Source organism: Manis pentadactyla, chromosome 2 (assembly GCF_030020395.1).
Source record: "Manis pentadactyla isolate mManPen7 chromosome 2, mManPen7.hap1, whole genome shotgun sequence".
In the NCBI taxonomy this organism is placed as follows: domain Eukaryota; kingdom Metazoa; phylum Chordata; class Mammalia; order Pholidota; family Manidae; genus Manis; species Manis pentadactyla.
The window spans coordinates 143,082,939-143,095,117 of record NC_080020.1 but is presented as its reverse complement, the minus strand read 5'-3'; the positions used below and the strand labels follow the sequence as shown (position 1 = coordinate 143,095,117).

General features: G+C 34.4%; 1 protein-coding gene across 6 annotated transcripts in view; it reads left to right on the top strand.

Moving 5' to 3' along the window:
- The window catches only part of LOC118929992 (E3 SUMO-protein ligase RanBP2), an 80,675-nt gene that overhangs the window by 35,393 nt on the left and 33,103 nt on the right, over positions 1 to 12,179 (top strand). For all 6 annotated transcript variants that reach the window (XM_036920721.2, XM_057496867.1, XM_057496866.1 and 3 more), the window contains exons 7-17: positions 1,629 to 1,821; positions 5,199 to 5,286; positions 7,073 to 7,282; positions 8,263 to 8,444; positions 8,529 to 8,704; positions 8,907 to 9,030; positions 9,668 to 9,829; positions 10,095 to 10,232; positions 10,308 to 10,454; positions 11,331 to 11,510; positions 11,598 to 11,681. In XM_036920721.2, the coding sequence (XP_036776616.2) occupies positions 1,629 to 1,821; positions 5,199 to 5,286; positions 7,073 to 7,282; positions 8,263 to 8,444; positions 8,529 to 8,704; positions 8,907 to 9,030; positions 9,668 to 9,829; positions 10,095 to 10,232; positions 10,308 to 10,454; positions 11,331 to 11,510; positions 11,598 to 11,681 (1,684 nt within the window). The remainder of the gene's footprint in view (positions 1 to 1,628; positions 1,822 to 5,198; positions 5,287 to 7,072; positions 7,283 to 8,262; positions 8,445 to 8,528; positions 8,705 to 8,906; positions 9,031 to 9,667; positions 9,830 to 10,094; positions 10,233 to 10,307; positions 10,455 to 11,330; positions 11,511 to 11,597; positions 11,682 to 12,179) is intronic.

Sequence of the window (12,179 nt, the reverse complement as noted above, 5' to 3'; positions counted from 1 at the left end):
GATGTTATAATTGGTTTTGTTCTGCTTTGATTTTTAGAGAACTGTATCGTTCAGGCTTGATTAAATTATTAGTATAGTTACATATCCAGTTTTGGCATACTTACCAAATAGGCAGTTCTGAAAATGAATGCTCTAATTGCTATTCCATATTTTTATTTAAAAAAATGACATCTTGAGTGAAAAATCAGAATCAGCTCCATCTGTCAGATGTTCGAGAATAAGCAGTTAGCATCGTTAGTACTTCAGAAAACACTTAAAATATTTAGCTTGGAAACAAGATAGCTAATGTATGATACATGATTTTTCTCTTTTCCTAAGTATGATATGGAGGACCTTATCTCCACTTCATTAAAATAAATTCATTGAACAAAACGTCACTTGTATTTGTATGAGGATGTTAGTTCGAAGCAGAGGTTGCCTGGAGTTTGTGGGCAAATTACGGCCCACTGCCTGATTTTATGAATTGAAGTTTCATTGGAACACTGCTATGCCTCTTTGTTACGTGTTCTCTGTGGCAATTTTCACGCTGCAGTGGTGGAATTGAGCAGTTTGACAGTGTATGCTTGCAAAGCCAAATTAGCACGTGGTCTTTATAGAAAAAGCTTGACAGTCCCTGGTTAGACTGTCCATTTGTTTGAAAAGTAATTCTTGTTCTGCATCTGGCGTATGGAAAGCAGTTCTTTTCACTGGCATATAGAGGGTAGGTAGTTTTCTTGAAGAACTTTTTAGTGTCCTAAGATGGAGTTAAGGGTAGTGTCCAAAAAAACTGACTTGAGCTTCCAGATTATTTTAGAAAATGTTTAGGATATTTTCTTTTGTATGGCTTCTATACCTAACAATTTTTGGTCACATTAGAAAATGAGGGTGAAAAAGGCAAATAATTTCTTAGTAGTACTATAAAAATAATTTTACCCTCATGGGTACTCTGAAGGGGTCTTGAGAATTTCTAGAGGTCCCTGAAACTCACTAGAAGAAATACTTGTTGCTAAGGTTTCTTATTTTAACCTACTTTAAAAGCATGCTTTGCATTTTAAGCTCTTGCTTTTCTTAAAAATGAAGATTCTGAAGACCATTAGGATTTAGAAGCACTAATTAGTACATAGATTACAAATAATAGTGAGAAATACAATTTATTTAAGGCTGTATTTACCTATGTTGTAAGAACAATTATGGCATTAGTAACCCAAATATCAGTTACTGCAATTTAAAAATAGCATGTCTAATTTGAGAGATTCCAACTTTGAATAAAATAATGAAACCTATGATAGAGAGGAAACCAGAAAAAATTTATTTTCCCAGTTTTATTCTGGTCTATTATGAAACATAAACCATAATCAGTAATCTTATCATTTGATTTGTATCTTTTCAATGATTGGAGGGCTGGGGATAACTTCTTTGGAATAAGACATTATTCTAGAACTTAAGCTTGAAGTATAGAAAGGATGTGGAATGAAAATATGCAGTAGATTAATAATTGATAAAGTAGAAAAAGAATTATTAGGAGTTTGAATGTGAAATGTGAAGCATGAAGTAAATCCTTTCATTAATTTTTTTTAATTAAAAAATGAACCATGATTATTCACAATGCAATGTGTTTAATACCTGTTTAATTAATGTTACTATTACAGCTTTGATAGTGCTCTTCAGTCTGTGAGATCTTGTGTGGGTGGAAATGATGAACTCTCAGCTACTTTCTTAGAGATGAGAGGACATTTCTACATGCATGCTGGTTCTCTGCTTTTGAAGATGGGTCAGCACAGTGATGTGCAGTGGCGTGCTCTCTCTGAGCTGGCGGCATTGTGTTATCTCAAAGCTTTTCAGGTAAGCCTTTTCCAGTTTGGGTGCAGTCTAAATTTCACTGAGACTTGTTATTTCACATGGAGCTGTATCCTGGTATGTGATGAAAATATGAATAAACCCATAGAATCAAAGTTAAAATGAAATAATTTGGTGATAAATAAGATTTGTACAGTACTGGTGAGGCTGGTAAAACAGGTACATGAATGCATTGCTGGTGCAGTCCACATTGCTATCACTTACTGGAAGACCCGTTTGAAGAGTTTGATCTTTTTACTCTGCCGTTTCTGGGAACTTGTAATAAGGAAATAATCTCAAATGTGGATAAAACGATTCAGAAGATATACGCAACTGGGACAGAAGCCTAACTAAATAAATTTTGGGATATGGTTATATAAGCTGGGATAGAAGAATATGTTCATGAGCATTTTAACATGTTAATTGAAAAGCATGTAATATGTTTATAACATTAATGACAGTATAATATGGCAGTATATTTATTTATCTTTGGAAACATAAAGTCTTTCCTTGTACGTAGAACATGACATGAAGGAAATATGCCAAAATGTTAATGACCATTTAGGTGAAGGGATGCCGGCTATTATCCCTTGTGCAACCCATTTTAGTAGTTTTAATTAATGTTTTCTGTATGAGCTTGCATTAATTCTGAAATGAAGAGAAATAAGCTGTCTGCCCAAGAATGCGTGAAGGCAGCTTATAAAAATCATTGTTATTTTTAGAGAACTATCTTTTGTTTGAGGGAGAAAAAAGGATTCCTTGTAGAATTACTTTTAGAGAAGGCTCCTTGTCTAGTTCACATAGTATATAGAATTTTTAAAAAAACACTGTTGATATTTATCCCACAATGTTAAATTCTATTTGCTCAGCAGAAGCATTTAGGTTATAAGGAATATATTTATTAGTAAAAATTAGTGAATTTACTGAAGTTTGCTAATTTATAATTTACATAAGCACTAAAAGTTTCTTATGATGAGTACTTTTATAGAGTCCTCAGCTGATAGTTATTTTTAATGGAAACTAAAAGATACTAAAAATACGTATGTTTTTAAAGTTAATAGCTGTTTTAAACTTTCACCTAATCTTAATAGTAAAAACTAAGCCTCTTTTAACACATTCACCAAAATCTCCTTTCCTGGAAATCAACCACTGTTACCAGTTTCTTGGGTATTCAAGAATTTTTCTGCATATGCAAGCATATAATATACCCTTTCTCAACTTTTAAAAACTGTTTTGCCTCAGTGGAGGAGTGCTTTATCTACTGTTGAATACCTTGCTTTCTTCACTGTTTTCCCATTGTTCAATTTCTAAACATAGAAATCTCCCTAAGCCTCCCTCCCTCTCTTTCTGTTTCTCTTGACCTTCTACATATTTCTATTGAATGGATGTTTAATGGAAACCTCTTAGATGCTTGGATTTTGTATTATCATTTGCTGTAAAGCTTAATTATCAAATGATTATACAAGGATACCAGGGAAGTGTGGACTGGCATAGGACTCAAGGAATCATGTCAAGCTAACTTCTTTAATAGTTGAGTTTTCAGACTCTTAATCAGGAAAACACTGTGGTTCTAGTAGAAATATCTTCATTTCAGCTGGGCATTAAAGTCTTGAAACTTTTAATTAAGATGAGGAAATACTGACTTGAGATGATGTGACTAAGTGGTTTCATGACTAACTAGTCACAAATGATAGCTGTTGAATAATTTTGTAAAAAAGAGGCCAGTTTTGTGAATTGAGCTCAGTTTGAAAGCAAAAAGGGTGTCATGTTTTGCTTCCTTGTGTGTTCTTCCACATCTATAGATGACAAAGTTTGGCCTCATATTTAGAAAACTTGTGGGTTAAACCATAGGTCCAACTAATGTTTCAAAAATTCAAAACCAGAAGCTTTTGGGTTTATAAGGAATATATTTTGAAAAACTAGTTAATATTTGCAAAGGTGATTATATTTACCTGGTTTAAAATTCTAATGGTATGAATGAGTATACCATGAAAAGCCTTTCTGACTTCTGTTCCTTAGTCATTTACTTCTCTGCCTTGGAGCAGCTAACGTTATTAATTTATTGTGAGTTCTTCAAGAAATGTTCTATGCATATGTAAGCAGACAGACAGACACACACACTCATTAACTTCCTCTCTATCCCCCATTCTCTCTCTCTCTTCCAGCATGCCTCCCTCTCCCATTCACCTTAAAAAAACAAAAACAGAAAGCATTATGTACATTCTATTTATTTTCTTTATTTCCACAAAATACATCTTGGTAATATTTCCATATCAGTGTAGAAAGCATATCATAGAAAGTATAGCATCCTCATTTGTTTTGATGGTTGCATATTCCATCTTATGGATACATCAGTTTTGGGTTTTCTAAACCAGTGCCCTAAAACCAAGACATTAGGTTACTTTTATATTTTTTGCTGTTCTACTTTTCAGATAATTCTGCAGTGAATAACCTATTCCATTTCACATGTGAAAATTTATGGGTAGAATAAATTCCTGAAAGAAGAGTCCAAGATCTGTGCATTTATATTTAGAGTTTTTCCCAAATTTCCAACCTCATAGACATTGCACCAAATTACAGTGCCACTACCAATTAAGAACATCCTTAGAGATTCATAGAAGTTACCTTAGCCACTAAAGATTTACTTTTAGTATATCTCCAGTAAGTGGTTATTGCCTGTGACTGGACATTAATTAATTTTCAAGATTGCTATTTCATTTTTGGTTAATTTGTTTCTTGGAGCTTCCTTATATGGAGTAAAAATATTTTCAATCTGTTACCCACTGGTGGTGGTTTTTCTTTTAGGGCTATTGAAAAAGTCTGAACCTTCTTTTACAAGATAATTCTCTTAATATCTGAAGGCAGGTATCATGTTTTCTCTTCACCACTTTATCTATTCATCACTTTTCAGTTCTTCTTTGTAGGATAGAGCTTGGAGTCCTTTTACTCTCGAGGTTGTCTCAGCTTATCCCAGTGGTATCACAGATCAGCCATACTCTGTGAAAATGTGCTGTCCACAGTGTGGCATCTCCAAGTACGGTCCCACCAGTTCTGTATAAAGTAGGGCTGTCATCTTTTCTACTGCTGTAGTTCTGTTTATACAAGATAAAAAGTTCACTAACTAAACACTCCATTTCCCCAAATGTAATTTGAATGTGCTTTTAGTAGAAAGTAATTTCTCAGAAGTGGCCTCTGTAGGCATTTTATAGATTATCTAAATTCTTTGGTCCCCCATTTTTGCAGTTGGTTTCCAACTCAGTTTAACCATTGGATAACTGTTTGTTCATTACCCAGAAAAAGCACAGTGTAATAGAAAGGAACAACTTATTATTAGAAGTATTAGAAGTTCAAATCACTAAATACTTTATTCTAAAATTAATCAGGTTCCAAGACCAAAGATTAAATTAGTAAAAGGAGAAGCTGGACAGAATCTGCTGGAATTGATGGCCTATGATCGTCTGAGCCAGTCAGGTAATATTAATGTATACTTGATTTTATTTTAAAAAGAAATGAGGAGAATTTCTCTGTTAGAGCACATCCTATGATGATTATCTATCTATCCAGGACATAATTTGTCACTTTTTTCTCTTTGTCATATTGGATTAGGGTAAAAGATACAGAAAGAATTAGAATAAAAGGTATAATCTTTAAAAGGAACAGGTATTTGATACGGTTTGCTCCCATACAGAGAGGCTCCTTGAGCCCTCCTTTAGCTCTGTGCTGAGGTGTCTCCTGAGTCCAGACTGACCACTGGTTTGCCCTCAGCTGCTTACAAGACACTGCTGTGGGGGACGGGGTATAAGACGATGAAGGCACAGACTTAACTCTTAAGGAACTGACAACATAGTAAGGCACATAGATAATAGATACTCACATTCTGTTAGGTTCTTGAAATTTGTAGATTTATTTCCACTTTTGACTATTTGGGACGGATCCTAAAGGTCTGTACATTTATCTGGTTTGCTTAGGCAAAAACTTCAAGGTATTCATGTAGCCAGTGAATCAAGCTGTGAATCGAAGAAACATGTTTTCTGTAGGAAGCAGTGTGATACAAAATTAAATGAACTTTGTAAAGAGCAAGAAGTAGTATTAAGTCAGAGTTGCTGTAAGCTTTGGCCAGTAGTTAGGCTGTTGGTCAAAACTTGTATTACCCCCCATCTCACACCCTGCTTTTTTGTGAGTGATAGACTACTTTCAGTCTTTGAAAAGTGGCTTTCAGTTCTTTTTTTCTGATGTCTCCCTTCTACCTTTGTAAGGCTATCCTAGATGCCTGTGCAGAGTGGCAGTTAGGAAAATGAACTGTGCTTTCATGTCCTTGATCTGGACATTCTTGAGCTTGTCTCTGCTGATTTTTGGAGAGATAATAGCCTAGTAGTGGCCAAACCTGACTGATCAGCAGAATTATTTCAAAGAGTGTTTCTTGTTGTTGTTTTTTATTTTAAAACAGTTTCAGCTTAAATTCACATACATATGATTCACATATAATTAGAGTGTACAACTCACTGGTTTTAGTATGCTCACAGATACACAGCCATCACCACAGTTTTAGAATGTTTTCATCACTTCAGGAGGAAACCCCGTGCCTGTTAGTAGTCACTCCCCATTTTCCTCTAAACCTAAACTTCCAGTCCTGTGTAGCCACTAATTTTCTACCTCTTCAGGTTTCTGTGTTCTGTACATTTCATATAAATTGAATCACATGATAGTTATGTGTGCTTTGTGACTGACTTCTTTGACTTTAGCATAGTGTTTTCAAGGTTCATCCATGTTGTAGTATGTACTAGAACTTCATTTGAGGAGTGTTTTTAAATAGATTGCTCACCCCAAATCTGTGGAATCAGAATCTCTGGGAATGGGACCTGGAAATGCTTTTTAAAAAAGCTTAGTAGAGGATGATTCTGACCAGACAGGTTTAGAAATAAGTATATCAGATCAGAGAATTTGAGCGTGGCCCTTCTCTCCTATGGCTGCTTAAATCCCACACTTTTATGTGTAAAATATGAATACTTTTGGCATTTTTCATACACATTCCAGTCTCCTGTTTTTTATTTCCTTTTATGCTACCAGGTAATCTATATTCATTTCTTTTCTGCATAAGCATCCCTTTTGTTGTCCAGTTGTGGTTGTAGGGTTGGAAGGTTACGTCTGAGATAATCATGTTATTTCCCCCTAGGGTATATGAATGGAACTATTGAGAGATATGAGTAAAAAAAAATAATCTGTATTGTTTAAGTGATGGAAATAATTTGTTTTTCAGGGCACATGCTGCTAAACTTAAGTCGTGACAAGCAAGATTTTTTAAAAGAGGTTGTTGAGTCCTTTGCCAACAAAAGTGGGCAGTCTACTCTATATGATGCTCTGTTTTCTAGTCAGTCACCTAAGGATAGATCTTTCCTTGCCAGTGATGATATAGGAAACATTGATGTGCAGGCACCAGATACTGATGATTTGGCTAGATATGATATTGGTAAGTTCTGTCTTTCAAAGGAAACATTTTGCATCTTAATCCTTTTATATTAGAAGAAAAATCAAAGCAAAAAGGGGAAATTAAGTTACTCATTATCTTTTTACCCAGAAATAATGACTTAGTGTTTTCCTGAATTCTTTTCAGGTTTTTTGAGGGGTTGGGGTGGTGTGAAGGGTTGGTTATGGTAATGGTGGCATATGTTTTTCATTTAAATAGTTGTTTATACTGTACATATATATGATTTTTCTTCTTTCATGAATTCTGTCCCATTGTATGTCTGTAAACAATCATTTTTAATGGCATGTAATCTGCTTTATGAATTCGTTGTCATTTGCTTGTCACATTTATATTTGGGCCTCTAAGATGTTTCCAGTTTTTTCCATTATTAATACTGTGATGAAAACCTTGAAGTGTCTTCATTTCAGATTTTTTCCATTGATTCTTAAAAACAGAGTAACTGGAACAAGTTGATGAGCGTGTTTAAGTCTCTTGCAAATTGCCTTTTGCCAGAAAGATTTTACCTTTTTATGCTTCCAGAAGCCCATAACTTTTTCAGTGTTAAATTTCTTACAGAAGAAAAGATCTTTATTATTCTCATGGATTAATGTCATGATATCCCATTGTTTCAGTGACTCTTTAGTGAAAGGAAAACCCACTATTACAAGATTTCTTCCTGGGTGGCCATTCTTTATTTGGCCTGTCAGATTTTGTTTTGAGTTCTGGTGGGTCTTTTTTCCCTTAGATGGACTTGAAAGAACTTTCTCTCCATCCTACCTGTTTTTATTAAAATTCCTAGATATAAAGTATGAATACCTTTAATAACAGCATCAGACTTTGCTTATCATAGAATGTCCCCTAACTCTGATACAGAAAAGCAACCATAAAGTTAAGATAACATGAGTCAATTGGTTATGTTGGCAAAACTGGTGGCGTACAAAAAATTTCCAAAACCTCAGGCCAGTTTCTTCCCTTTATTTCAGGTGCCATTCGAGCACATAACGGTAGTCTTCAGCACCTTACCTGGCTTGGCTTACAGTGGAATTCGTTGCCTACCCTACCTGCAATTAGAAAGTGGCTAAAACAGCTTTTTCATCATTTGCCCCAGGAAACCTCAAGACTTGAAACAAATGCACCTGAATCAATATGTATTTTAGATCTTGAAGTAAGAAAAGATTTTAGCAAATTAAATATTTTGAGTTTTGTTTAGTTCTTTTCTAATATAATGATTTTTCTTCAAATAAAACAGGTATTTTTACTTGGAGTTATATATACCAGCCACTTACAATTAAAGGAGAAATGTAATTCTCACTATAGCTTCTATCAGCCGCTGTGCTTGCCACTTCCTGTGTGTAAACAGCTGTGTACGGAAAGGCAGAGATCCTGGTGGGATGCAGTTTGTAATCTGGTTCACAGAAAAGCAGTGTAAGTAATCAATCAAAAATTCCCCTGGAAGATAATGCCTAGGTTTTAAATTAAAAAACCTATTTAGTTTAAAAACATACTGCCTAGGGATTTAGCCTAATTCTCATATAAAGATTTAATTTAACTCACGTGATGATTAACATACATGTAACCATTGAACTTTATGTTTATAAATCAATTTTATTAAATAAACCATTTTTAGACCTGGAACTTCAGCAAAATTGCGACTTCTAGTTCAGCATGATATAAATACTCTAAGGGGCCAAGAAAAACATGGTCTTCAACCCGCTCTTCTTGTACATTGGGCAAAATGCCTTCAGAAAACGGTGAGTTCATTTAAGTAAAGTATGTTTCCAAGAGCATTACCTTGATTTTTAAAAATCATAAACTTTTCACTGAAAGTGTTTAGTTCTAAAAATAGCAGCTTGTTCATACTATGCTAGTGAAATGTATTTTTTTAAATCTTCCCACAGAGCAGTTAATATGTAAGCACTTGAAACAGTGTTGGGCACAGTAAATGTTACATAAATATTAACTGTTAAGTTATTGTCCAGCTTGGAACATTTTTTACATGTTAGGTTATATAAGGCTTTGTAGTTAGGGGCATTATAGATCTTAAATATTTGAAATCTGTTCTTGCTGCAAGAGTGGGTGCAGATGTTTAATTCTGACCAAATGTTGCAACAGAGCTGCAGAGTTTTGCTATCTAAAAATGTCAACTAAAAGAAAATAGATTGGGCTGCCTCATTAGGTAGTATCATAAAAAATGTTAAAAAGTAGGGCCTAGAATATGATCACTGGTATTAATAAGGTGCTTAATATTTGGCAAATTAGGCATATGACTTGAGATTCTGTTTTGCTTTGATTTGATATTTTAACCAATTGTTCAGAACATTTATAAGTGAACTTTAGATCTTATCACTTGTGTTTCTTAGGTTTTGTGCTTCTAACTTTCTATTTTAGGGCAGCGGTCTTAATTCTTTTTATGATCAACGGGAATATATAGGCAGAAGTGTTCATTATTGGAAGAAGGTTTTGCCATTGTTGAAGACAATCAAAAAGAAGAACAGTATTCCTGAACCTACAGACCCTCTGTTTAAACATTTTCATAGTGCCGACATTCAGGTAATGGAGGATCCCTTTGTGAATTAGCAAGAGATTTGGATTTCTGGTTTATAAACAAAGAAATGGAGGTATGAATTCTTAAATGAATTGCTTGCCTATTTAGTGGTAGTCCTGTTTTCTGAATCCACTAGCAGTCACAGTAAAACATGGCAGAAAAGAGTACTCAGATGTTACTCTCACTAGATCATATCAAATGTTTGGGAAATCATTTAGGTTTGCTATTTTGGGTAGAAACAGTTGACTCAAAATTACTAATTGTGTTTAGACATCTGAAATTGGTGAATATGAAGAAGAAGCACATATAACATTTGCTATCTTGGACGCAGTTAATGGAAATATAGACGATGCTATGACTGCTTTTGAATCTATAAAGAATGTTGTTTCTTACTGGAATCTTGCACTGGTAAGTAGATGTACTTGACTTAAAAATTTTTTGCTTTAAAGGCCTAATTGTTTCATGAAAGCATTTTTTGTATAGATTTTTCACAGAAAAGCAGAAGACATTGAAAATGATGCCCTTTCTCCTGAAGAGCAAGAAGAATGCAAAAACTATTTGAGAAAGACCAGGGACTACCTAATAAAGATTTTAGATGACAGTGATTCAAATCTTTCAGTGGCCAAGAAAGTAAGTTGTAGGTTGTTTGTACTTTCTTATTGGTAACTGAGTGATAAGTATTTTTGCCTTGGTGTTATATTTTGATAATTTCAGAAGTGCTCACTAATGCCTGGTTATTAATGCACAGAAGGCGTGTGTGTGTATAAATGTTTAATTAGCACTGCTTTGGGGTAGGTTTGGTGTTTCTTTTCTGAGTCTTGACCATTTGATTTATACTCTCACAAAAATATTCCTTGGGGATTTAGAAGAGGTTTTTAAGGCAAGACATTTATTTTTGTTATCTTGGCAATGTAAGCAAAGCAAATCCTGCCATCTGAGGAGTAGTTCTAATGAATTTGGCAGTGAAACATTTTACTGAAATTAAAAGTAGTTGCTGACAGCTTCAGAGGATTTCTTCTCATCTTCATCATCTGCTATGGACTGTCTTCTTTCCAGCTATCCACAGTTTGAGACTGTCATGATGGTATTAACTTCAGTTATATTCAGCCTTCCAAGATTTTGTTGATTAATTTGTGTTGCAGCTCTTTGATTAGGATTTGTGTTGTCTGGTTCATTCTAGCATCTATGTTTCTCTTTCCATTCAAAATCAACTAACAAAAATCAGTAACTTATTTTGTTTGTGTGGGAAATCTTCCCAACTTAACATTCCTCTACCATTATTACGGCTGACCAAAGGAATAGGGAACAACATAGTCCTTAAAGTCAGAAGATGACTCTAAATTGCACAGCAGTTTCATGTGTGTTACTATGTAAAGTATAAAGTGCTTGTTACATAACAATGAGAGAAATGTAAGTAAATTAGTAAGATAAAATCTTTGTATTTATTGCATAGTTCTTTCTTTGGTATTTCTGCAAATTAAGGCTCTTGATTCTTTTTTTTTTAAGTTACCGGTGTCCCTGGAGTCTGTAAAGGAGATGCTTAATTCTGTCATGCAGGAACTCGATGACTATAGCGAAGGAGGTCCTCTTTATAAAAATGGTTCTTTGCGAAATGCAGATTCAGAAATAAAGCATTCTACGCCATCTCCTACCAAATACTCCCTATCACCAAATAAAAGTTACAAGGTCAGTGAGAAACAAGTGAATTACCCATTGTAGAATGTTTCTCTTCTAAATGTTTTAAGTATTGTTTTGTTATTTTTTTTTTTTTAGTATTCTCCCAAAACACCACCTCGATGGGCAGAAGATCAAAATTCTTTACTGAAAATGATCTGTCAACAAGTAGAGGCCATTAAGGTATGTCACTTAGTTTCTCTAAATTCTGACTTATTCAAAATTATTTCCTTGACCACTGTCCTGCTTCTTTCTAAAGCTCTTCATATGTCCCTTGCCATGCTACTGCAGAACCAAACTAGGTCTTACATACCTCCATCTTGACACCTGCCACAGTTTTGAAATTACTTATGTGTCTGTGTCTTCCTCCAGATTCCAGTTTGTCAAAGATAGAGATGTTTACCCAAACCTTAGCATCATTCCTGGCAAAGAAAAGGGTCTGTTGAACTGAATTAGCGAAATATATCAATCATACCTTGGTCTGTGAGTTCATTTCTCAGACTAAAAAAACTTTACTTAGCTTGAAAATTCAAAATATTTTTAACCTCAGTAGTTACAGCTTTTGGGAAATTTCTATTTGGAAACGGTCCTAGAAGAAGAAAGCAGACATGATGGATCTGTCTCTAACCTCACGTATTATAACTGGTCAGACACTTAGCTCCATATAGAGATATTCGGTAG